The sequence below is a fragment of the Schizophyllum commune genome (genome assembly GCF_000143185.2).
Source record: "Schizophyllum commune H4-8 unplaced genomic scaffold SCHCOscaffold_5, whole genome shotgun sequence".
NCBI lineage: Eukaryota > Fungi > Basidiomycota > Agaricomycetes > Agaricales > Schizophyllaceae > Schizophyllum > Schizophyllum commune.
In genome coordinates this window covers 2006542-2033863 of record NW_026089542.1, presented here as the reverse complement: position 1 = coordinate 2033863, position 27322 = coordinate 2006542, and the positions used below count along the sequence as shown (strand labels likewise).

The 27322-nt window shown below is 57.1% G+C and overlaps 15 protein-coding genes and 1 non-coding gene across 16 annotated transcripts; 11 read left to right on the top strand and 5 right to left on the bottom strand.

Annotated features, from left to right (window-relative positions):
- Window positions 1–388: 388 nt before the first annotated feature.
- On the top strand, window positions 389–1678 carry SCHCODRAFT_02498327 (FMN-linked oxidoreductase; the record flags this gene model as incomplete). Its single annotated transcript, XM_003038028.1, has 4 exons — window positions 389–658; window positions 708–1152; window positions 1200–1489; window positions 1547–1678. 4 exons carry the CDS (start codon window positions 389–391, stop codon window positions 1676–1678), a joined length of 1137 nt encoding a protein of 378 aa, XP_003038074.1.
- Window positions 1679–2255: 577 nt separating this feature from the next.
- On the top strand, window positions 2256–3759 carry SCHCODRAFT_02622943 (ras-domain-containing protein). Its single transcript, XM_003038027.2, has 6 exons — window positions 2256–2856; window positions 2913–3052; window positions 3110–3207; window positions 3256–3342; window positions 3389–3480; window positions 3534–3759. The coding sequence occupies exons 1-6, from the start codon at window positions 2304–2306 to the stop codon at window positions 3626–3628; spliced, it is 1065 nt and encodes a 354-aa protein (XP_003038073.2). The 5' UTR covers window positions 2256–2303; the 3' UTR covers window positions 3629–3759.
- A 705-nt stretch (window positions 3760–4464) lies between these two features.
- SCHCODRAFT_02622931 (MFS general substrate transporter) lies at window positions 4465–6530 on the top strand. Its single transcript, XM_003038026.2, has 7 exons — window positions 4465–4738; window positions 4799–4926; window positions 4984–5082; window positions 5145–5232; window positions 5292–5806; window positions 5862–6119; window positions 6173–6530. Exons 1-7 carry the CDS (start codon window positions 4541–4543, stop codon window positions 6354–6356), a joined length of 1470 nt encoding a protein of 489 aa, XP_003038072.1. The 5' UTR covers window positions 4465–4540; the 3' UTR covers window positions 6357–6530.
- Window positions 6531–7440: 910 nt separating this feature from the next.
- SCHCODRAFT_02666924 (DEAD-domain-containing protein) lies at window positions 7441–9211 on the top strand (the record flags this gene model as incomplete). The annotated part of the gene is made up of 7 exons (XM_003038025.1): window positions 7441–7498; window positions 7591–7714; window positions 7825–8035; window positions 8121–8311; window positions 8362–8921; window positions 8976–9064; window positions 9119–9211. The coding sequence occupies 7 exons, from the start codon at window positions 7441–7443 to the stop codon at window positions 9209–9211; spliced, it is 1326 nt and encodes a 441-aa protein (XP_003038071.1).
- A 504-nt stretch (window positions 9212–9715) lies between these two features.
- SCHCODRAFT_02730626 (uncharacterized protein) lies at window positions 9716–11520 on the top strand. Its single transcript, XM_003038024.3, has 3 exons — window positions 9716–9950; window positions 10004–10757; window positions 10806–11520. The coding sequence occupies exons 1-3, from the start codon at window positions 9837–9839 to the stop codon at window positions 11051–11053; spliced, it is 1116 nt and encodes a 371-aa protein (XP_003038070.1). The 5' UTR covers window positions 9716–9836; the 3' UTR covers window positions 11054–11520.
- Window positions 11521–12747: 1227 nt separating this feature from the next.
- SCHCODRAFT_02622919 (Mob1/phocein) lies at window positions 12748–14277 on the bottom strand. Its single transcript, XM_003036667.2, has 10 exons — window positions 14175–14277; window positions 14037–14124; window positions 13914–13986; window positions 13793–13860; window positions 13718–13743; window positions 13525–13658; window positions 13343–13462; window positions 13242–13288; window positions 12938–13033; window positions 12748–12886 (listed from the first exon to the last, which is right to left on the bottom strand). The coding sequence occupies exons 1-9, from the start codon at window positions 14192–14194 to the stop codon at window positions 12953–12955; spliced, it is 657 nt and encodes a 218-aa protein (XP_003036713.1). The 5' UTR covers window positions 14195–14277; the 3' UTR covers window positions 12748–12886; window positions 12938–12952.
- Window positions 14278–14357: 80 nt separating this feature from the next.
- On the top strand, window positions 14358–15234 carry SCHCODRAFT_02622918 (TT1751-like protein). Its single transcript, XM_050345153.1, has 3 exons — window positions 14358–14734; window positions 14782–14867; window positions 14922–15234. The coding sequence occupies exons 1-3, from the start codon at window positions 14547–14549 to the stop codon at window positions 15149–15151; spliced, it is 504 nt and encodes a 167-aa protein (XP_050200602.1). The 5' UTR covers window positions 14358–14546; the 3' UTR covers window positions 15152–15234.
- On the bottom strand, window positions 15168–17105 carry SCHCODRAFT_02539542 (uncharacterized protein). Its single transcript, XM_050343605.1, has 2 exons — window positions 15723–17105; window positions 15168–15671 (listed from the first exon to the last, which is right to left on the bottom strand). Exons 1-2 carry the CDS (start codon window positions 17097–17099, stop codon window positions 15411–15413), a joined length of 1638 nt encoding a protein of 545 aa, XP_050200601.1. The 5' UTR covers window positions 17100–17105; the 3' UTR covers window positions 15168–15410.
- Window positions 17106–17439: 334 nt separating this feature from the next.
- SCHCODRAFT_02622914 (translation factor) lies at window positions 17440–18829 on the bottom strand. The gene has a single exon (XM_003036665.2). The coding sequence runs from the start codon at window positions 18792–18794 to the stop codon at window positions 17601–17603; it is 1194 nt and encodes a 397-aa protein (XP_003036711.1). The 5' UTR covers window positions 18795–18829; the 3' UTR covers window positions 17440–17600.
- A 561-nt stretch (window positions 18830–19390) lies between these two features.
- On the top strand, window positions 19391–20184 carry SCHCODRAFT_02599193 (class I glutamine amidotransferase-like protein; the record flags this gene model as incomplete). Its single annotated transcript, XM_003038022.1, has 3 exons — window positions 19391–19453; window positions 19514–19810; window positions 19867–20184. 3 exons carry the CDS (start codon window positions 19391–19393, stop codon window positions 20182–20184), a joined length of 678 nt encoding a protein of 225 aa, XP_003038068.1.
- A 251-nt stretch (window positions 20185–20435) lies between these two features.
- Window positions 20436–21537, bottom strand: SCHCODRAFT_02622905 (uncharacterized protein). Its single transcript, XM_003036664.2, has 3 exons — window positions 21306–21537; window positions 20928–21048; window positions 20436–20819 (listed from the first exon to the last, which is right to left on the bottom strand). Exons 1-3 carry the CDS (start codon window positions 21432–21434, stop codon window positions 20677–20679), a joined length of 393 nt encoding a protein of 130 aa, XP_003036710.1. The 5' UTR covers window positions 21435–21537; the 3' UTR covers window positions 20436–20676.
- Window positions 21538–21776: 239 nt separating this feature from the next.
- SCHCODRAFT_02498569 (phosphatases II) lies at window positions 21777–22527 on the top strand (the record flags this gene model as incomplete). Its single annotated transcript, XM_003038021.2, has 4 exons — window positions 21777–21835; window positions 21893–22146; window positions 22197–22250; window positions 22298–22527. 4 exons carry the CDS (start codon window positions 21777–21779, stop codon window positions 22525–22527), a joined length of 597 nt encoding a protein of 198 aa, XP_003038067.2.
- Window positions 22528–22668: 141 nt separating this feature from the next.
- SCHCODRAFT_02500488 (uncharacterized protein) lies at window positions 22669–23550 on the top strand (the record flags this gene model as incomplete). The annotated part of the gene is made up of 3 exons (XM_050343099.1): window positions 22669–22810; window positions 22887–22940; window positions 23021–23550. 3 exons carry the CDS (start codon window positions 22669–22671, stop codon window positions 23548–23550), a joined length of 726 nt encoding a protein of 241 aa, XP_050200600.1.
- A 192-nt stretch (window positions 23551–23742) lies between these two features.
- Window positions 23743–23826, bottom strand: SCHCODRAFT_t93. The gene has a single exon. It is a non-coding gene; the product is annotated as a tRNA-Glu (tRNA).
- Window positions 23827–24062: 236 nt separating this feature from the next.
- On the top strand, window positions 24063–25811 carry SCHCODRAFT_02622896 (glycoside hydrolase family 16 protein). The gene is made up of 7 exons (XM_003038020.2): window positions 24063–24215; window positions 24271–24407; window positions 24465–24545; window positions 24599–24907; window positions 24967–25139; window positions 25202–25253; window positions 25365–25811. Exons 1-7 carry the CDS (start codon window positions 24080–24082, stop codon window positions 25638–25640), a joined length of 1164 nt encoding a protein of 387 aa, XP_003038066.1. The 5' UTR covers window positions 24063–24079; the 3' UTR covers window positions 25641–25811.
- Window positions 25812–25895: 84 nt separating this feature from the next.
- SCHCODRAFT_02622893 (cytochrome b5) lies at window positions 25896–26959 on the top strand. Its single transcript, XM_050345152.1, has 4 exons — window positions 25896–26268; window positions 26324–26562; window positions 26621–26792; window positions 26844–26959. Exons 1-3 carry the CDS (start codon window positions 26056–26058, stop codon window positions 26775–26777), a joined length of 609 nt encoding a protein of 202 aa, XP_050200599.1. The 5' UTR covers window positions 25896–26055; the 3' UTR covers window positions 26778–26792; window positions 26844–26959.
- The last annotated feature ends 363 nt before the right edge of the window (window positions 26960–27322 follow it).

The following is a 27322-nucleotide window of genomic DNA, read 5'->3' as shown; positions in this document are numbered from 1 at the left end:
CGTCGTCTATGGCTGGCATGTATTGAGTTGTGGGGACATTCGGTCAGCAAACCGACTCGGTTCATGACAAATTCAAGAGGCAACGCGAAAAGACCCTAATTAGGCAAATTTTCCCGCACCCTCGGTTGTTTAGAACTGCCATCGTCCAGTGCAGCCTATGGGGTCGCTATTTACAGGCAATCGAGGCACATACACCACGTGTCGCCAACATGTTTCTCCAGCCGAGTCGGACAGTAGGAGACTCTGCAAGATTATGAAGAAAGTGTTTTGCGCGATATCGACAACAATGCCCGATATGTCGGTCTTCCCTCGGTATATAGGCTAGTACTTCTCTGTTTCCGGCTAAACCACTGCACTCTCTTCAGTCCTCTTGCATCCTCTTCGAAAGATGACCCTCACTTCCACTCCCAAACTTTTCCAGCCTCTCAAGGTCGGCAACGTCCAGCTCTCGCACCGTGTCGTTTTTGCACCTTCGACGCGTCTGCGCAATAACAAGCAGCACGCTGCTCTACCGATATCTAAAGAGTACTACCGCCAGCGCTCAGGTGTGCCCGGAAGTCTTATCATACACGAAGGCACCGCCATTTCAGCCAATGCGTGCGGCTTCGGTCACGCTCCCGGTATATGGACCGACGAGCAAGTGGCAGCGCTGAAAGAGGTTGGTGACTTCTTCTTTGCCTTGTCTTGTCTTACTGAAGACTGCTCAGGTGGTCGAGGGAGTTCATGCGCAAGGCAGCCACATATTCCTGCAAATAGTCGCTGCTGGATTTTCGTCTCGCTTGCATTTCCTCCTCGAGGACGACCCGACAGCCGAGTACGTTGGTGCATCAGACATCCCACTCAAGGGCCACGAGAACGATCCTCATCCTCGGCCTCTCACCGTCGACGAGATCCATGAATATGCAGAGTGGTTCGCGCAGGCCGCGCGCAACGCCGTCTTTGGCGCTGGCTTTGACGGAGTTGAGATCCATGGCGCACACGGGTATCTCATCGAGCAGTTCCTCTCGGACCGCTCGAACAACCGCACAGACGAGTACGGCGGTAGCATCGAGAACCGCGCGCGCTTCGCGCTCGAGGTCACCGAGGCCGTTGTCAAAGCTGTTGGCGAAGAGCGCACGGGCTTTCGAATCAGTCCGTGGAGCCCTTACCAAGGTACATTGTCCATCGTCCGCTCTGATTCTACCTTATACGTTGCGTAGACATCAACATGCCTGACCCCAAGCCTACATTCGGATACCTAGCGACGCAGCTTCGTGACCGCTACCCTCGCTTCGCGTACCTGCATGTCGTCGAGCCCGGCGCGTCTGCAGCGTTCGTGGCTGATCCAAGTAAATACGACAATGACGCCTCCAACGACTTCCTACGCAAGATCTGGGATCCCAAGACGCGTCCCTTTATCTCTGCTGGTGGATATACCCGCGAGACAGCTATCGCGGCTGCCGAGGAGAAAGGGGATTTGATTGCTTTCTCTAAACTCTACATCGCTAATGTACGTACCTTTCATTCTGGATTGGTGTCGCAGCCTCAGCTGATTTCTCTCGATCAGCCGGATCTTCCACGACGGTTGATGGAGGACGCACAGCTGACTACGGCGGACGAAACGACCTTTTACGCTCCTGGGTCGGAGGATGCGAAGGGTTATACAGACTACCCCTTCATGTCTGCGATCTCCGCCTAGAGTGACCGTGTCTTCAAGCAGTGAGAGCGATAGATGTCATATGTGCTATAGGCGCTGTTATAAACATTAGAGTGTATTCGCCCGTTAATAATCTCATTGTGAGCATGCTAAATTGTTTCCGAATCTTCAAAACATTTTCGTAGCAAGACTGACCAGATTCGAGATCTTAGCAGTGGCTCGCGGCGAGCTGGCCAGTGCGACCCTTCCTGTATCGCTCGTGCTTCGACTTTCCAAGGCGAGACTTGGCAGACAGTCTCCGACAGCTGTTGAGCACCGCCCGCCGTCGTAAAGCAGCGTGAAGACAAGGTGGTTGAAGGGCTGCCTGCGCTTGCGAGTGTAGAGCCCACTGATGGTTTTCGTAACATACCAAAACAAATTTGTAGTATAGATATGTTCGGTGCTCAATTGGATTCGTATGTACCGATTTTGGATCTTGAATTTTTAATGGGCGAATACACTCTATTGCGACTTTCTCAGGACATTCTAATCTTCCTCATCAGCTGCTTGCCGTACTCTCGTATCTGAAGCGTGGGTGTGTGCTTGTTTACGTCGACGAACACTGACCATCCCACGTTAGTCTGGGACGTCGTTATTGTGGATGAGGTTGGCAGTCGGAAGGATCACAATGGTATGTCATTGCAATCGCCTCGTGTGTCTGCTAGCGCGATCAAGTCCAACATCATACCCTATCGACGAGCGCCTACCGGTCATCTCAGGCCTCATAGGTGCCTTCTCCTGCCCGAAGAGCCCTGCTTTTGCCCCCCGAAGATCATCGATGGCGCGCCCACAGCGGACCGCATCCCCGCCGCATGTTGTGGCGCAGGCCCGTGTCGCGTCCCAAGGTGGTCTCAAGCCCCTTCAGAAGACTGGCAGGACCGTCACTTTCGCCCAGGCGCCCTCACGCGCGTTCGCACGCCTCGCCATCGCTCTCCACCTTCCGCTGATCTTCCGCCTCCGGACTGATCGTTGTATCTCCCTCGGGGAAAGCGGCGTGGGCCACGAGTTGGGGTGCACACCTGGTTGTGGAACCTGCGCACTTAAAAGAAGCGGTTTATGTGCCTGCGATGATCCCCTCTTCGCGCCCTCTCCGTTACAGTGCGCTGCTCCCGCCGCCCCGATGTCGCAGTCAGACGGCCTGAAGCGGCGCAAGATCGCTGTGATGGGCTCGCGCTCGGTTGGTGAGTACGAGTCAGGTCTTCTGTTGCTTCTGACCGTGTATCTATCGTTCGTCTAGGCAAGTCCTCGCTGGTTGGTCAATTCATCGACTGCCGCTTCGAGTCCGCCTACTATCCGACGATCGAGAACAGCCACCAGAGGAATCTAGTCTTCAATGGATCGGAATACGAAGTTGAAGTACTAGACACTGCGGGCCAGGTTCGTTTGCGATTCTCTTCTATCTGCATGTATCAGGCTGACCTCTGCTGATGTTAGGACGAGTATTCTTTCTTGAACCCCCATCATGCTGTAGGACATATCCATGGATATGTCCTGGTCTACTCGATCAATTCGCGTCGGTCATTCGAAATGGTGTACGCTGCGAATGCTATGCGCTCGCTTACCCTCTGACAAACCTTCAGACAAACAATCCACGATAAGATAGCAGACTGGGGGATTGCGGACGTCCCGTGTGTCATCGCCGCATCCAAGGTTGATCTCCGAGATGGGTAAGTGGACACCAACTTCGTATCGGGTCCGCCCTCATAAGCGCAGCCGTCAAGTGGATCCTGCGGAAGGGCGATCGCTCGCGTCTACACACAATGCCGCGTGGATAGAAACAAGCGCAAAAGAGAATGTGAATGTCGGTAAGTTTCTGGAGCGTCCGAACCTGTCTTCTAAGACTGAGTTCATTGATTAGGGAAGGTATTCGAACTTTGCCTTGAAGAAATCGAGAAGAGGCTGTCCCCTTATACGGAGCCCAAGAGCTCCCGCTACAACTGTGCTATCATGTAGTTCTGCCGTCTCGTCTGACATGGGCTGGTGCGTTTGCTGTGAAAATCGCTCTCAATCGCTGTATTTGTACTGTTTTTACGATGTATCTGGCTTCTATCTCTGTACTCAATGACATCCAGCCTCTCATCCGCCCTCTCGACCGCGACTACCCTGTTTCTCAGTACCTCCTTGAGCACACTGTCGCTTACGCTGACGAGATACAGGATCCTCTCCCTATTCTTACAAACGCGGCGCCGTCGAAGCACCCGATGATAGTCCGCCGCGCCCGTCGCATACTGGAATGCTCTCGCCAGCGCGCCGTCTCGCGTCGTCCGACGCATCCCGGTCGACAATGCCAAGCGGCCCTTGCAGCTGAGCATCACGCAGAGGTGGGGATGGGATCTGTCAGCCCCCACGCTGCCCCATGGCCAATAAACAATATGCGCTTGCCCCGTGGTGCCTGGTGGGGAATGCGGGTGAATTGCGGGGCGGTTCATCCATCTCCCTCGCACAAAAAAGCGTTGCTTTTGTTCCCTATCCTGCACCTCCTCCCGAGCGTTATGGGCTCTCACGGACGCAAAGTCGCGACGGACTTAAGCGCGGGCGGACGAGGTCGCCTGACCGCTTTGCTCACGGCGATCCTCGACGCGCGCCCACACCGTTAAACCCGAACAATCAAATCGCGCACCTTCCCCACGGTAAGAACCATATGGCATCCGCCCCCACGGGCAGCATGTGGGCAAGGCGCGCTGTCCCCTAAGTTTGCCCCCGGATTCTGCGAGATCAGTACATCCGGCCGCGGCTCGAAAGGAAGCTGGTAAATGCCGAAGTACCGCAGGCGTATAAGAGCGCCCCAGCGCGTCCGCACCCTTCGGTTGCTCTTCGCTTCGCCCCCCTTCATCCATAGCGCTCGCCTCATCACCAGCGCCCAATATGTCGGTCGAGAAAGCAACATCCGTTCGCTCGGAGGACATTGAGAAGGGTGGGCAGCCGTCGACCTCGAATCAGCCCCAAGTCGACCCGGACGCGGAGTTTGGAGGCACGGAGGAGAGGAAGAAAATTGAGCGCCGATTGCTTTTGAAGATCGACTTGCGGATGTCGGTGCTCATCGTCCTGTACATCTTGAACTACGTAAGTTCCCATCACTCATCAGCGTTAGATGTGCGAGGACAGAGCTGACGATACCTCCAGATCGACCGCAACAATGCCAGTGCGGCTCGCTTGCGAGGGTTTGAGAAGGACTTGCACCTCAAGGACCAGGAATTTCCGACCCTGTTGTCCATCCTCTATGTCGGCTACATTCTCATGCAGGTGCCATCGTAAGTCTATGCCACTTAGCTCACCAGTGACGACGACGTTCATCTGCATTCCTTCAGCAACATGTTCTTGAACTGGGTCGGCCGCCCGTCGATCTACATCCCGTCCTGCATGATCATCTGGGGCATGATTAGTGTCCTGACCGGCATCTGCCACAAGTACGTGGATAGCGACTCACCGGCCATGACGTGCCTCCGTACTAACGATGTCCTGTGAACAGCTTCGTCGGCGCGCTCCTCACCCGGTTCTTCCTCGGCTTCGTGGAGGCGGCGTTCTTCCCGGGCGCGCTCTTCCTGCTCTCCAAATGGGTGCGTCTGTCTGCATAGTCTGCGTCTAGACTCGGTGGCACTAACACATCCCCATACAGTACAAGCGCGAGGAGATGGGCTCGCGGACGGCTATCCTGTACTGCGGTAACATCATCAGCAACGGCTTCGGTGCGCTCATCGCGTCGGGCATCCTCTCTGGCATGGAGGGCAAGCTCGGGCATGCGGCGTGGCGCTGGCTCTTCTACATCGAGGGCGCCTTGACGATGTTCTTCGCGCTTTTGGCCATGCTTATCCTGCCCGACTTCCCCGCCACGACGCGCGGGCTGACGGACATGGAGCGCCGTCTTGCCATCCGTCGTATGGAGGAGGATGTCGGTGTCGGCGATGAGGGCGAGACGGAGGGCAACGGCCACGCACAGGGTCTCATCATGGCGTTGACGGACTGGAAGGTCTGGTGGATCACCATTTTCTTGACGAGCATTGTCGTCTCGCTGTCCTTCAACGCATACTTCCCGACTCTCGCCAAGACGATGGGATACGATGACACCGTGACGCTGCTATTGTGCGCCCCGCCCTGGGTCTTCGCTGCCATCGTTGTCTACCTGTGGTCGAAGTAAGCGAAGCACCTTTTCCGATTTCGTCTGCATCCCCTTACTCACGCACCCTAGGCACTCCGATATGAAGAACGAGCGTTGCTTCCACATCGTCGCTTCCATTCTCGTCGGCATTATTGGCTTCATCATCGCAATTGCGACCATGAACACCGCCGCGCGCTATGTCTCGCTCTTCCTCATGGCGCAGATGTACGCCGCGCAGGTCCTCATCTTCACCTGGATCAGCAACTCGTTCCCGCGCCCGCCATCGAAGCGTGCAGTCGCTCTGGCGTTGCCGAACGCGTTCTCGCAGCTCGGAAATGTTGCTGGATCGTACGTCAACCTTCCTTGTAATCCGCTCAGCACTCGTCTAACCCACCTGTCAGCTACGTCTGGCCCAACCCATGGGGTCCCTCTTTCAGGAACTCCTATGGCATTTGCATTGCCTGTGCCGGCCTGACGATCCTCATGGCCATCGTCTACCGTTTCCACCTCGCATCTCTAAACAAGAGGATCGACAAGGAGGAGGAAGAGAATGGCAACAAGACGAAGTTCCGCTTCACGTTGTAGGCGACCTACGATGAGATGCATGACATGACTGAACCTATGTACTTACTATCTTCTACGCTTCTGCCTCACTCGCAATGTAACATTAGTACGCAATTTCTGCTTATATTGTGCGAGAGCTTGAAGGTCATGATCGGGGAAACTGAGGATGCATGCGGCGCGCACAAAATGTTGAACTGTTCGTCGACAGGATGGTGGTTCGGGATGAGTTGTGCATTGTCCGGGCCGGAAGTCCCGCTCGCCCACGTGCTAAAGTCGATCGCGAATCCTCGATCATCCGTCCAACATCTCGTCCCCCTCACCATCTCTCGCTGCTCCCCTCACCTATACGCCTCCGGGGACAATGTCCCCGTCCCAGAAACACAAGCCCTCACGCAACGCAATTAAGCAAAAGATGATACGCAAATCCAATCCGCGAAACCTCGTGCTGCCCCCGGTCCAGAAACACTCCCTGAAGAGCGCGAAGCTTGCTAACGAGAAGGCAAAGCCGCCTCCTCAGGCGAGGGTATCTGCACAGAAGCGACACGCGGACGATGAAGCACAGGGAAGAAGAAAAAGGAGGAGGTTGAGCGAGGCCAGCGAGATCACGTCGGATGCGGACGAGGCAATACGCAGTGACTTGGCAGGCGCGAGCGGCATCGAGGAGGACTCGGATGAGATCATGGAAGCTGAGCCGAGAAACGGAAGGGAAGGGACTCGATCCGAAGGAGAGGAAGAAGGCAGCGATGCATTCGATGCCAGTGAAGACGAGCGAAGCGATGAGGAAGAGGACGACAACATGCAAGTTGACTCCGCGACTGCCGATCGAAGTTCAGCAGCTATGGATGATGGCTCGAATAGCGATTCAGACGGCTGGGTACCCCAAGAGGAGCTAGGAAGCCGTCTCGGTGGGATCGCAACGCGCGACACGGGTGCCGCACCCTCCCGCATTCCGGATTCCGCTCTCTCGCGCGCCGCAGCGGGCGCCGCCGACCACGAAGGACGAAAAGCTCCGAATCAGGCTCGCGATGAGCAGCATTCAGCCGCTCAAACGACATCGTGGACTACACTGGGGGTCAGCACGTCGCTGCAGAATGCGCTCCGTGCCATGTCGATTCGCGCGCCGACGGATATCCAGGCGGCGTGTATTCCACCTTTGCTCGAGGGTGCGTGTCATTCCCAATTCTTTCCACTATCCCGTATTCCCTAGGCTCTCGTTCTTGCACTCGATCTGTTCAGTCCTGACGCATATACCCAGGCCGCGACTGCATCGGCAACGCGAAGACAGGCTCGGGAAAGACCATCGCATTCGCCCTTCCAATCCTCCAAAAGCTATCCGTCGATCCATTTGGCATCTTCGCCCTGGTCCTCACGCCAACGAGGTGCGTTTGCCACAAATGATTCTTCCTTCCACCACCCTACCACTTTTATGATGACCACCTCTCCATTTCTTTAATATGCGACTATAGCAACACTACTCACACCACTTCAGAGAACTTGCGTTCCAGATCGCCGAACAATTCGCCGTGCTCGGCGCACCCCTCAGCGTACGAACCGCGGTCATCGTCGGTGGCATGGACTTCGTCGCGCAGGCCATCGAGCTGGGGCAAAGGCCGCATGTTGTCGTTGCCACACCTGGAAGGATTGTGGACCATCTGAAGAGCAGTGGGGGCGAATGGGATTTGTCGAGGGTGCGGATGTTGGTGAGTGTTATATTGTTCGCGTCGTTGATTTTGTCAAGCGGAAGGGTTGAGTGGTTAGTGGTGGAGTTGCTGACGATCCACGTAGGTTTTGGACGAGGCGGACAGGTTATTGACGTCAACCTTCACACCGGAGCTGTCGTATCTTTTCGGCGTACTGCCGAAGGATAGGCAGACGGCGTTGTTCACGGCAACGTTGACGGACGCCATTGAGAAGCTCGCGGACGCGCCACCGCGCCCAGGCAAGCAGAAGCCCGTTATTCATCGCATGAAGGAATCGTGAGTACTTCCCTGTCCCAAACCACCTACCCTTCTGATATTGTATACAGCGTCGAAACCGTGGCTACCCTCAAACAATACTATATTCTCGTCCCCTCGCACGTCCGCGAGGCCTACCTCTTCCACCTCCTCGCCCACCCGCCCGAATCCACCCTCGCCCTCCGGCGCGCCCCACCCGAACCCACCACCAAACAACGCAAGCCCAAAAAAGCCTCCGCCGTCCTCCCCGACGACGAAGTGCCCCCACCGCCCCCACCCACCATCATCTTCTGCCACAAACCCCGCACGGCCGCCTACCTCACCCTCCTCCTTCAAACCCTCGGCATTCGGAGCACCGCGTTGCATTCGCGGCTGACGCAAAGGGAGCGGCTGGCGTCGCTGGGTCTGTTCCGCGCAGCGGTCGTGCCGGTGCTGGTGTCGACGGATGTGGGCGCGCGTGGTTTGGATATTTCGGACGTGGCGCTGGTGGTGAATTGGGATGTGCCGGGGGAGGCGGAGGAGTATACGCATCGGGTGGGACGGACGGCGCGTGCGGGGCGGCATGGTGTGGCCGTGAGCTTTGTGACGGAGAGGGATGAGGAGAGGGTGCTGAAGGTTGAGGAGAGGATTAGTGAGTACTTTTTTGGATGGAGATAAAAGGACGGGTAACTGATTGTGATCGTAGAAACGAAGTTGGAGGAGCTAGTGCTCCCGGAGGAGGCCGTGCTGTCGAAGCTAAATGCGGTCTCTACAGCGAAGCGGCTGGCTAACATGGTGATTTCTTTTAAACATGGTATGTAGGAGGGTATAATTCTAACGGCAACACAGGAGCTGCACGACTCGAACTTTGGCAAGCGGGAGGAAATACACCGCGCCAAGGCGGCCAAACGGCGGCGCGACGAAGGAGCGGACGATTCATAAATTTCCTCCGCTGCGCCGCGCCTTAATTCAATTAGTTGCCGCCATATAGCGACAACCGAATACAACTGCGACCTACCGTCTTATCTCCCTGCGCGGACTGCCCCTCGCCAGCCCATAGCAGGGTGCGATTCATCCCGGTCCGCGCACTGCCGGCGATTGTGGCACCGAGGATGGAGCGCGGGAGGGTGATGGATGGTGCATGGTGGCCAAGTGGAGCGTTCGTGTGCGCTGGCCCTGGGCGGAACTACTGGGGGGAGAGGTGCGCTCCATGCGTCCGTCTTGTATGGTGTCTGCCGCTATTCAGACACGCCATAGCACTGAGATCCGGGTACGATGGAAATTATTGCCTCCGCGCTCAAGTGCTCGTCGTCGTCGTCCCGTGAGGTGTGAGCGCTGCCCGGTGACCTCGCGAGTGCGCAGAGTGCCGGCGCCGTTGACAGAAACCACAAGGGCGGGCGAATCAAGTTGATCGGCGTCCATTTGCGGGATTATCCCCCTGGAAGCAGGTCCGGGGAAATGACGTCGGTGATCCGACACGTCACGCGTCTCCGGGTGACAGGCGTTCCTCAGAGTTCTGCACGGTTCGCGTGAACGGCAGCCACTTTCTTTTTTCGTCTCAACGGCCATGGACGACTGGCAGACGACGTTCTCGTTTCTCGCCGACGCTGGCGACGTCCGCGGACGCTCTGTTCTTGGCTCCCCCATCGACGTCCCCGGCATCCAGGTCCCCACCCCGCCGGTGCGCACCCATCCCGTCCCCGCCGCTTCCTCCGGTGCTGACCTTATTTCCAGGAATCCCACAAAGGGACGCCGATAGACGAGCCGACCGAGGCCCAGACCCAGATCCATGACGTCCCGACGGTCTCTGTGTCGACCACGTTCCACGCCGCCTCCCAGTTGCGCGCACGGCCGCCCGACATCATCCTCGTCTCCGAGGACGGTGTCTACTTCTACCTTCATCAGGATGTCCTACTCTCATCCTCGGATAATGCCTTCGATGGCCTTGTCCCCGCCGCGCCGCTCGACGGCCAGCCTCCAGTCACTCGCATCAGCGACTCCAGCCAGGTCTTCAATGTCATCGCGCACACCGTATACGACATGGCCTGCGCCCACTACTCGCCCGCGTTTGACACGCTGGTCACTGCTGTACACCGTCTCCCCGCATACGGTGTCAGCGTGCGCTCCCGCCTAGCGCCTGGCACGCCACTTTACGCCCTCCTTCTCTGTCACTCACCCTTACGTCCGCTCGACACCTACGCCCTCGCCGCGCAATACGACCTCTTCGACCTCGCTCAGGCCACCAGCAGCCACTTACTCTCGCTTCCGCTATACACGGTATCGGACGAGATGGCTCAGCGTATAGGCCCTGTCTACCTCAAGCGCCTCTTCTTCTTGCATTTCGGCCGCACGGAGGCATTGAAACGCATCCTCTTGCAGCCTCCGCACCCGCACCCGCCCACCCCTTGGTGCGATTTTACGGAGCAGAAGAAGCTAGTACGCGCTTGGGCTCTCGCTACCGCCTACCTCGCATGGGAGGCCCGTCCTGGTCCGTGGCTACCCCACGTCATCTTTCGCTAAGCTAACATTCGCATAGATCTCTCGACAAGCACGATTGAGTCTTCACTCAATCCGCTCGCCGAGCACCTGACGTGCGACGAGTGCCTCAAGACCCTCACTGAACGCATCAAGAACCTCTTGATACAATGGTCGCTTGTCAAGGTGCGTCGCTCCTCACACACCCTCCTCGGCACCTATACTGATCATCACCTGCCCTCTCCAGCGCACGATATGACGTCTCCGACCACCAAAACTCCTCGCATTCACGCCCTCGCTTTGCCATGACCTGTATTGATAGTCCCACGAAACCCCCGACCCCGATCCCCACACACGCACACGCATCTCTTAGAACCCTTCGCCGGAGTCCCTTTTCTTCCCCGGTTCCCACTCTTCCTCTCCCCTTTCCCCCAGTCGACCCTCTCGAACACACGCACGCTCTCGCTGTCGTATTTATTCGCTCGGGATACCTGGGCGCCCGCGCGCCCGCTCGCATCATCGCACCAACCTCGCATTCGTACGCCGCCCTATACACGGACTGGCAGGCGTGCATCTGTATCACTTACGGTTTCTCCCCTCTTGTTCTGAGTTACTCTAACGCATACCAGCCATATAACCCAGAATACGGACTTCCCCGGCTAGTTATCGACTCGGCTACGATACCAGTTCCCGACTTGCGTAGTCCCCGACTCAGCTAGCTACTGGCATCCTCACTCTTACCTTCTCCACCCAGCCTCGTCACACACGCACCCGAGGTCTGTTTATTGTTGTACGGCACGAAGCATTTAAATGTACTATATACGGCGTTTACTCTACGTGTACACTGCGGTGTTACTGTGTACGGTGCAGTTGGATGGAGGCTGCATACGTCTCTTATTCTTGGTGTTTATGGTGAATTTGATGGTCACACTTGATGGATATCCTTGGGGGAGGCGCTTGCACACAACGTTGGTATTGATTGCAAAGGTGCGGTGATAAAAGCTGCGCTGCTGAGGTGAGCTGACGATCTGGGGCGCCACCATGATTGGAGGGTATGTGGGTCCGTACCCTAGTAGGAGGCACCCCCGGATGGTATGTGGTGCGCGGGTTCCTCGCTGGCCTCGACGTCATCCAGCGGTAGGGTCCTTGAGGCGCTCGCTGGTGCCCTTCTCCGGGCTCGCAGGGCCCTCTTGAGGAGCTTGCTGTGGCTTCGTTCATGGGAGCATACAGGTGGTGCAGATCTGATCCCTCTGAAGCGCTTCTAGGCATGAAGAGTAGCTTCTTCGTATGAAGGGGCGGGCTTCGGAAAGACTTCGAAGGTATCCCCTTCCGTACTGCATTGTACTTCAACGGTGGGCTTCGTTTGGTGGACTTCATTCGTAAGCTTCGTCAGGCTTCAGCAATAGAGAGTCAATAGAGTCAGGCTTTCGGGTGTTGCTGCGCAATAGCGTCAGCGGATGTTGCTCTGGCTAACTCTGAGTAGCCGTGGGATGTGAGGTCAGACGCGGAGCCACTCTGGCAGTCGGTGGCAGGGAAGAGAAGGGATGAGGATCCGCATGCGACCGGAAGTGTGAGCTTGGAGATTCATTTGAATGGGTTTGGTGGACTGTGCGAGGGACCTCACACGAGAAGATACCCCTTCCACCGGCCGCACGAGCGCTGATGGAGGGGAGGGTTGAAGTGGAGTGTGCTGCCGCAGGTGGCACATATACGACGCTCTCGTGACCATCCTGCATCCTCAAAATCCGACTGGACAGAGAACTGGGTTGCAGAGACCCTCCAATATATTTACTCTGTCATACGAGGCAGAAAACCTCGAGAAAACCCATTCAGACAATACTCGGAATCAGAGCACGTGACGGAAAATCAACCGTGACGTAGTAGTCACAAACGCAAACTGCCTGAAATGGAAGACGTTCATGATGCTCTTCGTAAGTTAGTATACTTACTGCTCTGAGTTTGGACCGACTACTCAGCTTCATGCAGCTGAGAGAAGCTCCATATTGGAGGTGAGCCTGAGGCATGAGAGTACTATAATGGATCCAACCGGGTGTCATAAGAGTACATTGAGGGCAGGCATGATCACTACACTGCACGGGTATGTTACAGCGCTGAAGAGATGCGCGGTAGTGGATAGACTGCCTATTGCTGAACGTGAGACACTTTGATGAGCACCAAGAGATATGCATTCACCCGTTAATCTCTCCTTCATCGTGCCTTGTCCTCGGCGAGGATCGCATCGTTGAGTTCGTCGAGCGGGGCAAGCTCCTTCTTGTCCACTAGATCGAACTGTGTATAAGTAGAAGAGCGGAGACAAGAAGAAAGGAGATGAGAGCATCGCAAGGCGGACGACGTAGGGGTAGACAGAGATATGAGGCGCAGCGGTTGAAGCACAGCATAAGTTCGAATAATAGCGCATGAAGATGAAGGCACAGAGGCGGAAGTAGGGGAAGCATCGTTAGCGCAGCCGAGGAACACTTTTGTGAAACGAACAAACCTCGTTCACGAAGAGGAAGAAGTGGCGATAGCTGGTATTGAGGTGGGCTAAAGATGAATGAACAATCTGGTACATACAGGTTTGGGTTTCCGCGGACTCACCTTCAATACCAAGCGCGCATATCTGGTCGAAGTGATTGCTATATATGTGCGCATATACGCGGAATAGACGGCGTGTGATGGTGCGGACAGTGTCGCGGAAGTTCTTGGGGAATGGGACACCTAGAGGCACGGAAGGCGGCCATGAGAGGTCATTTACGCGTTGAGATGGGTATATTACTCACCTATCTTGTTCGGGAATATAGACTCATCGTCCAGGAGGCCCTGAGCCCAGTTCATCAACGCGTCGACGTACTCGGGGGCGGGTAGCTTCGTTGGGCGCCTGTATTTCACGCCGTCTTCCCACAGGTATTCGTATCTGGGGGTCAAGGCGATATAAGGCGGGGACGGGGGAGGGTACCAATTGGACAGTCATACCGTGGGCCTGCGGACATGATGGGGCACTAAGCAAGATCATGAGCATTAACGATGATAGAGGGGTAATTAACGCACCTCATGCGCGGTGCAGAACTCGGTGACTGTGCCGTAAAGCATGTTGAGGTGGTTAAAGAAGTCGACGGCTGCAGGCGGTCGACATAAGAGCTCGATTCAGCGTTCAGAGTTGGTGGCGCACCATGGACCGCGAGCCACTCATTCAGGTCTTCACCATCAGGGAGTTGCACCGCGAGACGCAGGTTTCCTGAGCCCTACACACCGCAAGTTAGTAGGACTCCACGCGTAGAGGATCGCAACGCACCAGTGTCGCCTCCGCATACTTCCTCAGCTGGTACTGCTTCGTCCCCTCCGGGACGTCCTTGCGCGGCTTGAACGTGCGCGTCTTGCCGCTACCCCAACGATCAACAAGGCATCCGGCGCGTTTTGCATGACGCCTTACATGCCAAAGAACGAAGACATGATGACTTGGATGCTGTCGTGGTCGTCGTCTCGCGCGATGGACAGTGGATGTCGCTGAACGCGGCTGGCAGCGACGACACTGGATATCGGCGGACGTTGCCGAGATGCGTTCTGCCCCCGCCGGGCCGGGGCACCGGAAGCTCAAGCTTGCTTGTCCGCAACTTTCATCTTGAAACGTGCTTGATGCTCTCATGCTGGCTCCCGGTGCTTGGCTTGATAGGCTACGCTGCTGATCCCGAGATCTTCGAATGAATGGCAACCCAACGGTCTCCGTAATGGTGCCCGAGGTCTTGAGTCAGCTCTATAAAGCTCTGAGCTAGGGTGCCCGTCAATATACAGAAATCCGTTCGAGATGACCAGCACGGTGACTCCCTTCGAATGTCGTCTCGTAACCTACGAGACTTCCATGTCTTTCGACGAGGTGATCACTCGCCTCAACGATGCAATCAACAGGGAGGGATCCCCCTCTATCTTGAGTAACGTCTGGCGGGCTACAAACAAGGACACGATAGACGACCTGCTACCTTCAAATGGATTCATGTGAGCGACTCGACATCCTCGCGCTACTGAGCTCAAGTCCCACCTAGCTTCTTCAACGAGTTTCCCCACCACAAATGGTTGAACCCGTACCATGGCGTTTCAAACACTCCGAGGACGAGTGTCTACGTTATAGGCGGGTGTACCCTCTTCAATGACTACAATCGCCTGCTTACCATCTTACCCATAGGTAACCCTCGTTTTGCAGACTCCATGCTCAAACACGACCTACGCGCTGCCTTGCATATTCCACCGCGTCTCCTTGTCCTCGAGAAAGCAGACCGATCCGGCACTTCTGTACAGTACCATCTGCCATCCTCGGACATCGCCCTCCCAGGAAGCAGCGCGGCATTGAGGGAAGGTGCTGAGATGCTAGATGCGAAGTTTGAGGCGCTGGTGAAGCGCATCACACACGAGTAGGCAGTCTTCAAGCAGGAGATGGCGGGAGGTTGTGTGCAGAACTCTATTCAGAACGTAGGCTAGCGGTACAATGCGAGACAGAACATATCAGGAGACGACGATGCGACAGGGATAACACGAGCGCGAGCGTATCCAGATACAACAGGGCTATAAATACAATGAGGTGCGATGAGAGACAGTTCGATACGGGAAGGATATCAGGGACAATGAGAAAAGTCGTCAAAGGGAAGCATAAGAGGCTACAGCACACCAGTTCCATCTACTCGGCCGGCGAGTGCTCAGGGAACTGTGGCTGCTGCGAGCCCGAGTCGGTCGGCGCATGCTCCGCGGGCCAGAGCGTGTCGAAGCCATAGTTGTTGAAGTTCGTGCCCATGAGGAAGTCTACATCGCCAAGGTCTCCGTTGCCAACAGGGACGGATAAAGGCGCCCAAGCGTTGGCGAGGCTGAAGTCAAAGCCACCATTGGAGGTGAAGTCGAACCCCAGAGGCGGATACGCAAGCAGGCCGCTGTTCGAGCCCCTCTGCATGACGATGAGCACCCAATCTCAGGACAGGTAGAACAAAGCACGTACCCTTTCCTGCGAGATACTCTGCCGCTTGAGCGAATCGTAGTCGGTTGCGGAGAGCGGGCGGTCGAGCACCGGCTGCGCGAACACATCGTCCGCCTTGGGCTTCTCGTCCCCCGGGCGGATGCCCGTGGCCGTCGACGGCCGGCGCCGCAGAGTGTTGGCAGGCTGCACGGGGTGATGATACGGGATCGTCGGGCCGAGCATGCGCGGTACCTCGGGCGTGGGATTCGGCGGATCGATGTCGAGCGGCGGGGGAGGGGGCAGCGTCGGGCGCAGGGGCGGCAGGGCGGAGGACGAGCGGGCCCCCTCGAGGGTGGGTGAGATGATCTGGGGGGAGTCGCCGCCGCTGGAGGAGGCCTCGGTGGGCGACTTGGGCGAGTGGCGGCGCCTGCGCTTGCGCGAACTCTCCACGTACTCGTCGTCGTCACCGTCCCGCGCGCGCCGGCGCGACGACGGCTTCGTCGCCTTCGCGCTTCCACTGCCGCTCGAGGTAGCCGCAATCGCAACAGGATCGGCACCCTCTCCCGGCACCGGCACCCCGCCCGCCCTCGGCGCGGGCGTGAACCGATACGTCGGGTGCTCCTCGCTGTGCTTCTGCGCCACGCTCGCCGCGAGCTCCATCCACTTCGTGCGCTCCTCCTCCTCGAGCTTGTGCCACTCCTCGCCCGCCAGCCGGCTCAGGTGCTGCTGCCGCTTCTCTGAGTGCTGCGTCTTGCGCAGGTAGTCCGAGCGGAAGAGCATGAACGCGTTCGGAGGGCGCGGCACGTGCGGCTTCTTCGCGGCGCGGCGGGCTTGTGCGGGGAGCGGGCCGGGGGGCAGGGAGTGCATATACGGCGGCGGCGGGCGGGGGAAGTAGAAGGGCGGCGGGTAGGGCGCGTAGGGGTGGGGTGCGCGACGGGGGTAGGGGAAGTGGGGGTAGTAGCGCTCGGCGCCGCGGGCGGAGCGGGCCATCATGGGCTGCGGCGGGATGTGGAAGGGCATGGGGTGGTACATGGGATGAGGGGGGTATGGATGGAAGCCGCGGTATGCTTGATCGGGTGGCGGGGGAGGGAGGCCAGGGCCAGGTTCTCCAGGGAAGCCGGGGAAGAAGTCGTACTGGGGCACCATCTGCGGCGTGCGGCATTGGAGTTGCGGCGGTATGGGCTGCTGCAGCTGGGGAGGTGGTTGCTGGAGTTGCTGAAGCAGCTGGTGCTGCTGAGGTTGAAGGTGAACTTGATGCTGGGGTTGCGGCTGGAGCTGCGGCGGAAACTGCTGCTGCTGCTGATCCTGCGGCAGCAGCTGCAGCTCAGGCTGGGGGACATCGGGCGTGCTGGGCGCTGGTGCGTATGAGTACAATGGGAACAAAGCAGCAGCCGCTACCCACTCACCGTTAGGGTTCATTGTGCGTGCAACAACAGCGGCGAAGGGGTAAACAAGGTAGGGGTACTCGTCTGGATGAGAGGAAAGGTCGTAAAGGTCGTTAACGCATGGCCACCAAAGCCAGCCGTGCTTTTAAAGCCGAAGCTTCAAAGGCGGCGCTGGAAGACGCCCGCTGTGGATCCTAAAGCACGTTACGCCGAAAATTCACATCACAGTGCGCGTCAAAGGGGCGAGGCAGCGCGCACATGATCGCGTCCGCACAAAGTACAAAGGCTGGAGAGGGTACATGCCCACGACGATCGGGGATGTGATAGATCAGAAAAACCGTTTTATGAACTCTCCTACTCTTTCAGGCAGGAGGGCCGCCGCGTGTATCACATTTTCTATCGCAAGTTGGTAAGGGAAGTACCGAATAGTGGGCACATGAGGCGTACCTAGGCATTCGGGGATATAGGGTTTGGTGCGTGTCTCCGTGGGCGGGCAGCGTGTTTGCGGGCAGGCATGAAATAGCTGAGAAGCGCATCAGAGCGACACCCAGACTGTCTCGCCAGCTGCCTTGCGGACGCGGTTCATGACTGCCAGACCCTCCTCCTCCTCTGCTACGCCCTCTATCAGTATGGCGTCCACTCCTTCGCGGTCCAGAGTGAGGAAACCATCGAACAATCGCTGTGCTATGACGGCCGGCTCGGAGACTTTGCCCAAGGGGAAGAGCCGCCACGAGATGCTCTCGTGGGTGTGAAGGACTTGTGCCAATCGAGAGTCGTCCGGCGTCATGAGGCCGGCGTGGATGGGCCGGGCGGGATATCGAGCTTGTAGTGACGCTACAAGACTATCGATTGTCTGCCGCTGCTTGGGCTCGGATGGGTTGGATAATGTGTTCACGAGGATCACAGGTACAGACGGCGAGTAGTGCTTGTACTTCATCCCTGGCGTCGTCGGCGCCGCCTCCATCGCCTCATCGCGATAGTCGCGTCGGTGGACAAGGACGCGTGGCACGCTTCCGCTCGCCTGGAGCTCCTCCCGCAGCGTCCGTTCAAGATCTTCTACCGTCACACCGCCTGGACGTAGTACGCGGAGGTGGCCGTCGGCGTTGAGGCCGTCTACCACAGTGCTTTCTAGCCCGACACCGCACGGCCCTCCGTCCAATATCACGTCGACCTTGTCCCCCAGGTCGCGGTACACGTGTTCGGCACGGGTGGGACTGGGCTTCCCGGACGAATTTGCGCTCGGCGCGGCTAGCGGTGCGTTCGCGACTGCGATAAGCGCGCGTGCGACGGGATGGGAGGGCATTCGGATGGCGACGGTGTCCTGACCGGCTGTGATGATGTCGGGGACGATGGCGGCGTGACGGGGGAAGAGCATGGTGAGAGGGCCGGGCCAGAAATGCTTCATGAGGACTTGGTAAGACGGGGGGAAGGTATAGTCCGGGGGAAGTATAGAGTGTAACATAGACATGGACGAGACGTGCACGATGAGGGGATTGTCGGCTGGCCGTCCCTTCGTGCTGAAGATCAGAGACGCCGCCGAGCTATCGAGAGCGAGCGCGCCGAGTCCATACACAGTCTCCGTAGGGAATACGACAGGTCTCCGGAGCGTGATAAGATTATGACTGGCGATATTCAGCGCGTCGCGCGTTGCGTCAGACGAAATCTCGGGCGTGTCTCTCGCGCCAAACGAGATGGTCGCGGGGTCGCATTTGAGCAGCTGGCAGGGCATGGTGGAGACGCAGCGTCTGAGCAGCCGTCGCGGGAGGAGGAAACGTGCGGCATTCCTCAGCAGCATCCAGGAAAGAACAATAGTCACGATCGATCGACGACCACGCCAATCGGCATCAAAGTTGGACCCATACTCGCCCTCCGGATGCATCATCGCCAACCTCGTCTACCGAATAGCCGGTTGCCGACTTCGCTGACAGAACGCGCGCCTTCGTGGAGGGCCTCTTGGAGCTTGCTGGTCCTCGCTGCTGGGGACGCCTCCCGAGTGGCTACCTTGTACAGTCCTCAATACACCGTCTACTATTGCCTTGAAGAGCGCGCAGCTCGACGTGCATCACTTGAGCTCGCCCACAGTACCCTCCCAGTATCTGCATGTTCAACAGCCTCCAATGCCGCGCCGTGTGCTCTAGTTCTTGCTTCCGCCTTCTCGATGATTCAGCTGACCAAAGCCTCTTCCAAAGTGACCGGCTCGGTAAGTATGACGTGCGGATATCTCGACTCTGGGCGCATATAAGAGCGTGCGCGCGGGCCAAGGAGCTGCATCTATTTGCTCTTGATCCCCTTCACCTTCACTTACACCCAGCCCCATCTGCAATAATGTCCAACAAGATCCTCTTCGTCTTCACCTCTGTCAACAAGACCCTCACGGGCGAGCCTACCGTACGTCCTCCGCTCCCTCAGTCACATCCCCACTCCTCGCGCATACTCACCTTCACCCAGGGCTGGTACCTCCCCGAGGCCGCGCACCCCTACTACGTCCTCGCCCCGCACTTTGACATCGACTTCGCCGCGCCCGCAGGCCCGAACCCGCCGCTCGACCCCGTCAGCAAGGAGATGTTCCAGGACGAGGAGAGCCAGAAGTTCCTCACGGACAAGGTCCCGCAGGAGAAGCTCGCGAACGCGAAGAAGCTCGCCGACGTGAACCCGGACGACTACGCGGCCGTGTTCTACGTCGGCGGCCATGGACCCGTCATCGACCTCGCCACGGATCCGACGAACGTGAAATTGGCGAGCAAGGTAAGTTCGAATTATTTGGTTCCATTTGGATTGATGTATGCTGACGCCTTCTCTAGTTCTGGCAGCAGGGCAAGATTGTCTCCGCCGTCTGCCACGGCCCCGCCGCGCTCGTCGGCGCCACCGACGCGTCCGGCCAATCCATCTTCAAGGGCCGCCGCGCGACGTGCTTCACCTACGACGAGGAGCTGCAGGTCAAGAAGGTCGACTCCATCCCCTTCCAGCCCGAGCACAAGATCGTCGAGCTGGGAGGGAAGTTCGAGAAGACCGAACCGTGGGGCGTCAAGGTCGTCGCGGACGGCCAGCTCTACACCGGTCAGAACCCCGCGTCGGCGGGCCCGCTCGGGCAGGAGTTGTTGAAGGCGCTGAAGAAGTAAGCGCCGGTTGCCACACTCTAGCCAGGTAGGCGCCTAGGGAGTGGATGAGATTGTGACGAGATATCGGACGCTGTACGATATGATGAAAAGTGTACTATAGCCCTAATTTCAGCTTGAGATCACCGAGATGGTGATCTTCATAAAACTCGCTATATTCACCGTGCTCTGAAGACATCACTGCGCGTTCGCAGTTTGAGGCATTGCTCGGCGCGACGAAGTCGATGATGTGCCACTGGAGGTGTCACTGCGTGTTCCCGGAATGAAGTTGGGTGTGTACATTTAGCAAGATAAAGATCGGTATACATACAACATCTGGAAGAAAGGGATTGGAGGATATACAAGGAAGGGGGACTGGGTTCGAAAGGGCCTGGTGAAAGACAATGTCGCTGCACGTGGCAGGAAGAAAGAGCCATCGAGAACAAAGACGGTGCACAAGACGGAACTCGGCAGACACTCCGCTACACAGCGCGCCACGAGGTCCGCCTCATGGTGCTAGAAATCCGTCACGTATAACAGAAAGGCGAACGCTGCATGTGCGAGGGAGAGTACGAGCAGATATGCGCTGCCGACGTCCGTGCTTGAGGGCAATATGCACGTGAAGAAGGACAGGAGAGCGTAGGTGACGTTCATGTAGTCTGCAAGGGTAGCGTCAGCGCTGATTGGGGACACTGTGGGAGGTTTTGGAGGTAGGCCCCGCGCGAAGAGCTGAGAAGAAAGGGGGAAGACAAAGAAGTCGGACTCACAGAACGCCGGGCGTGCCGCGGGTCCTTGTCTACTGGCCACAATGTGACCCACCCCGAAAGTGGCGGTCAGACATGCGAGCGCCTGGTTGAAGGCGGGAGCGACGTCGGCGTCGAAGAGAGGCTATATGAACGTGAGAGGAGTCAGTTATCTCATAATCACAGAAGACGATTCAGGATGAATGAAAGTCAATCGCGTGAACTTGTAAAGTAGAAGAGCGATCCTTGGATCCCCGGGCGCGCAAGTGAGCGCGTCTACTTCTCAGGAAAGAGCGCAGCGACGTGTGTGCCTGCCGCAAGCCACGAGTTGTGCTGGACGCGTCGAGCACGTCGTCAACGCGTCTGATCTATGCAGATAGAGAAAGAATTGTATTCACTCACCAGGCCGGTGATATACGACGCGAGACGGACGGGTACAGAGGAATAGATAACATCAGGCTTCGCGGCGAGGACGACGGCGAACAGCACGTCCGCCATGCCCTTGTACTGGAGCAAGACGTCGGAGGACATAGCAATTAAATCTCGTGTGCAGCAGAGGTAGTGTGTCGCTCAGAGGGACGCGAGCGCTCGCAAGCAACGCGAAAGATGGAAGTCGAACTCAACGATGTGCGTGCAATGCACGTGCGCCGTGACCGCGTTCAACATCGCGGGCCGCGCGTGATCCGGGCCCGCGTGGAGGTGGATCGGCTCCCGCGCCGGAATGTCGGGATGATGTCGGGCTGGGTGGCGTTGGTTGCCGGCCGGCGCTCATAAAGCCAGTGCTCTCCTCGGACCCTCACTTGACGACTCTTGTTTCTCTCGAGCTCGCTGTTGCTGGCGGCACGCGCAGATTGCCTCAGCCCTTCCTTCGACATGTTTTCGGGCTCTGTCAGTGCGGATGAGATTGTGCCAGGGCAGGTTTTCCTTGGAAAGTGCGTCTAAATTGATCGACGCGTAGGGCATGGAGCTGACCCCCGCCCTCGTCGCAGCTTGTCCGCGGCTCTCAGCCTAGAGTACCGCCAGCAGCACGGGATTACCCACATTCTCTCTGTCTGCCCAGAATACGAGCCGACTAAGCGAGACCACCTGATGATCCCTGTGGACGACACTGAGTACGACGATCTGCTCACTCATTTGCCGAAAGCGTGCGACTTCATCCAGGATGCGCTGAACGGAGGGGGGAAGGTCCTTGTGCACTGTGTCATGGGCGTCTCGAGGAGCACGACGGCGCTGGCTGCATACTGTGCGTACTATATCCTCCACCGCCACAACAATAATTGACCTCCAGCATAGTAATGCGAACTCATTGCTGGACAGCTGGCGAGGCCCTCTCATACATCAGGAAGTGTGAGCTAATCTTCCTTCACTGCATGACATCTACTGATATTTTCCAGCTCGCCCGAGGATCCGCCCCAACTATGGCTTCCTCAGCCAGCTCGACGTCTTCGCAGAGTGCGACTACGCTCCTTCACCAGCAGTCCCCGCTTACCTGTCGTGGAAGCGGCGTCACAAGCAAGAGATGACAGCGTTCTTGAGTAAGATTGTGGATACCACTGGCATTATACCCGACCAATTATACCTTAGCGAGTGCGTTGTCCATTCCCTGCGTCTAACTATCTACTGACCGTTACTCAGTGACTTTCCCGAGGACAGCGACCAGGCAGATTCCATACTCGCTACCCTCGGCGTTACGCATATGCTGACGCTCTCCCCGGCATGCAAAGTCCCACCCTCCTCTCTGCTGACCAGCTGCGAAAACATCGTGATGTCGCCCAATAGAAAAGAGGAGCTCCTCCTCGCGCTCCCCGCGGTATGCCAATACATCACTGACGCCATCCACGGCGGCGGCATCGTTCTCGTGCACAGCGAGGCGGAGTCGAAGGCCTGCACGGCGGTTTGCGCATACCGTGAGTGTATCACAAACGTCATGTGGCTCGTCCCACCATACTGGTCGATAGCACCCGACTGACGATTGTCTCCCAGTTATGACCGCGCAAGGTCTCTCCGCCCAGGCTGCCCGCGACAAGATTGAAAAAGGTTACGGTCTCCTTCCTCTGTCTCAATTCAGCCGCGCGGAGAATGTATACAACTGTGCTCACCCAGGACCCTTTTTCTAGATATGCCGCTGTTCAACGCCACCAGCACGTTCCGGCGCAACCTCGACCTCTTTGAGGCGTGTGGGCACAAGCCACATTTAGAGCACCCCGCCGTGCAGCAATGGCTATATGGCGGCACGGCCACGCCGCCGAATATGCTCGTCGACATGAACCCTAACCTCACGGCAGCAGCGCTTCTTGGTGCTTTCAACCACGCCCAACGGGCGAGGAACGAAAGTGCTATGCTCGCTGTTGCTTCTGCATCCCAGGGCAGCGGGAATAGCAGGGTCCCGGAGAACGTACCTCCAGCAGCAGATACGAGGCGGCGCAAACGTCCGGAGAGGTCGTGCTCGCCGAAAAGACCGACGGTCATTAGTGTTGCAGACGAGGCGAAGCTGCGTGCGACAGCGGCGCGTCTGCTGGGTGACACGTCGTTGGACATGCCGACCTTCGGCCAGGCGCTTGGGGCCTTGACGCTAAACGCGGGTGCAAGGGCAAAGACCAACGAGGGATTACCGGAACCGCACGCTGTTGTGGTAGATAGTAGTTGACACGGTGAATATACTTGCAGTACTCAGTGTTTCGTGCCTATCGAAGCCTTTGATTTAATGTTGGCCCTGCTGCAAGCATGCAACGGAGCCTGAATGTAGCCGGACTTGCGGATGTATATAGCCCGCTTATAAGTACGCTGCATCTTCCCTCTGGGCAGAGGCAAAAAGAGAAATATGATTCGTCGGATTCATTTCGGATACGGGGAATCGAACCCCGAGCTGCCGCGCACTTCACTGAATGAGAGGCGGCAATGTTGGCCGTTACACCATATCCGATATGGGATAGGATGTGCAGACAAATTATGAATCTGCTCTATGATCCTCGCAGCTGCCTGAGAACCATCGCTTAGATGTGAATATCGCCTTCCTGGCTGCAGGCATCTAGCAGCGACCAGCAAGCAAGCTGGACACTTATTGAAGTTACAGTACTAAACCACGAGTACAACGGCAAACTCCGAACTCACTTGAATCGTGTTGATGTTCGGTCCGGCTGACTATTCTCTGCCTTTAGAGCCTGCTTACGACCCTCATGATCTTTACGACTCTCCTAAGTTTCTGCTTGTTTATTTGCACTTTGGCGGACTACTACCCTCTGCGCGAATACTCTGGCGGCAGCTTCTTCAATGGCTGGGATTTCTACGACAATGTTGACAATACCACCTGGGGTAGACGCTGTCGCCCGCATCTCAATTGATTTGGATAGCACTGAGATACATATAGGCAACGTTCGCTACGTCGACCAGACGACGGCGATTGAACAAGGCCTGGCTTATGTGACCGACAAAGGCAACGCTGTCATCAGGGTCGATGACGAAACCTACATCCCAGGCGGATGGGACTTCACGAACCGTCAGTCTGTAAGTGTGGCATATCTATCTGCATCGCTTGCACTAGACGTTGACCTACGTACGTAGGTTCGCATCACAACGACCGACACGTATCCTCTGACTGGCCTTGTCATCATCGACCTGGTTCATATGCCATATGGTTGCTCGGTACGAAGACAATTTCTTCCGTCTAGAATTTCTATTGAACTGTTAGCTGCCAGGTATGGCCCAGCTTCTGGAGCTTTGGTCCCTCTGCAGGCGAATGGCCCGCTGGCGGTGAAATCGACATTATTGAGGGCGTCAATCTCGTCGGCCATAATCAGATGGCGCTGCACTCGACGGAGGGCTGCTTTCAAGCCAACAACAGCGGTGGGACTGGCCAGACACTTGAGCGCGACTGCTCGACGCCAACGGGGTGCGCTGTTCGCGAGAACAAGAACGATAGCTACGGGCAGGCCTTCAACGAAGCTGGAGGCGGTGTCTTCGCACTGCAGATGGCGCAGTCCGGCTTCTACATCTGGTTCTGGGGTGTAAGTCGTATTCTTCCTCTTTACTTTATCGCAAAAGCATGCTGACGACGCTGGCTAAGCGCGACGATATCCCCGACTCAATCAGTAGCGCAAATTCGCAGTCGACTATGGACACTACCAAGGATTGGGGTACGCCGAGCGCATCTTACCCTGCTTCAGGCTGTAATGATACCCTGTGGAAATACTTTGCACCGCAGCAGCTCGTGCTGGACATAACGCTCTGCGGTAATTGGTGAGTTTCTTTCTCTACATGACCGAGGACTCGTCGTGCGGGTCTGCCTCTAACTTTGACAGGGCCGGCCTTCCCACAGTCTATGGCGCAACCTGCGTGAATCAGTACGCATGCGTACGTGACCCTTCCCCGTTCATTCACCACGCTTACCAGGCGCCCGTATTCACCCTACTCGTCTGCGCTTTCGTGCCGGATCTACCCTTATACGGACCTGCTCTTGTCCAGCTGACCGACAATGTCGTCGGAGACGGCTCGAACTACGCGGAGGCTTACTTCGAGATCCGATGGATCCGAACTTACACGGGGGACAAGGCACTGGTCCCTTCCTTCACGCCGTCGCCTACTTTCTCGCTTTCGGTTTCGACGTCGTCATCGAGGTCTAGCGCGAGCGCTACCTCGTCGTCAAATGATTCAGAGAGTGTTCTTCCAACACCTTGGTTGTCTATGATCTTGTATTGTTTGCTCGGTGCTGTGCTTACTTTATGCTGTATTTCGCTGTGACCATGCTGACCACTTCGCGCTGTGAACACTAGAGACGCTGTTCGACCTGTAGCTATCTTCCCTGCCTGGCACTATATCCTATACCTATGGTGATCAATGGACCTGGACTGCCTGCGGTACTGTAGTCCTGGAACACTTGGAGCTTCGAACCGACCTGGAAGGCAAACGAAAGCAGCGTGCGAGTCACTTGCCGAACTCGGCAAGTTCTGGACCTTCAACTACTCACGTGACTCGCTCTATGGACCGTCCGCTGACCCGCCGCTCATGTTCTCGACGGGAACTGCCTCGTTCTCGGCTGCAAGCCTGTCAAGCGTCCACCGCGCGATTTCGGAACGCGCAAAAGTACTTATGGGGGCTTCGAACTCGTCCGATTTCTCTTCTCATCGAACCCCAACAACCCTGCCAACCCCACTATATGCTACGCACACTAGCCGCCCCTGCCGCGCTTGCCGTCGTCCGGTCTCAACAACTCCAGCGTGCTGGTGTCTGCCTCGCTGCGGCTGCCGCTAAGCGGCGCATCGCGTCTTCGGCGAACCCGAACAGCGCACACTACGGGCCTGATGACCCTCGTCATTCGCCCTTCCTGAAGGACCTCATCGCCGCTGCTGGCGTGGGTATCGTCGCTTATGTGAGTGTGCTGTCTGCCCATTTGCCTTGACGGTAGACTGACGTTGATCGTTTAGACCGGCTACGCGTTGTGGTCGCCTCGCGACTCGCACGCGCACCTGCCTAATTCCTCTTGGATATCGGGAGAGCCATCCCACTTCCTACCTGTGATACAGCCCTCGGAGGTCGCGAAACACACGTCTCGCAACGATTGCTGGGTGATCTTCGACGGGGAGGTGTACGACGTCACGAATTTCCTCGACAAGCACAGCGCAGGCGCCGAGTCGATCCTGAAGAACGCTGGGAAGGATGTCACGTAAGTACTTGCGTGCGTTCATTGAGATGGACGTCGATGGCTGACGGACAATGCCCAGGCCGATGTTCGTGCACTTCCACAAACCCGGAACGATCGATAAGCTGCCCGCTGAGTGCCACATTGGCACGCTACCTGTCGCTGCGCCACCAGTCTCCGAGGAGCATCGAGTTCGCCCCGACAAGGAGGACGTCCTCAAGTTCTTCTCGGCCTTGTAAGTGACTTTCATAAAGGTGCCGTATCTCTAAAGCTTACCTAGAGCCTCCCGCTGACCATTTTTCTAGTCTGTATTTGTACGTACCGGATATATGGTTGTGAATACTCGAAGGACTGGATATGTACCATAGCACTAATCATCGCACCTGTATATCGATACCAAACACTGTTTCATTCGCACTTGACTTTTGAACGTTTGTACCTTTGAACGTGTACGCCGCGTACCCGAGGCTGGGGGACAATTCCGCAACGTTCGTACGAGTTCGTTTACGATCGGTCAGCGTCAGCTGGCGATTGCTGGACGATAGAAGGCCCGATTATCACAGAGTCCATCTGAAGGGGGAATCACGAGCGGGGTATATGAGGCGAGAAAGAGCAAGGTCTGATCTCGACGACCACGTATCAGAAAGCCGCAGTGTCGCGCCAGTTGCCCCAGCAAACGCCCAACTTCCACGGTTGGGGAAGCAAAGTCGAGCGATTCGGCGACCGGCCCGGTTATATATAGCCGCAAGCTCTCTTTCGCGTGTTGCGCTCACTGCCGCCGTCT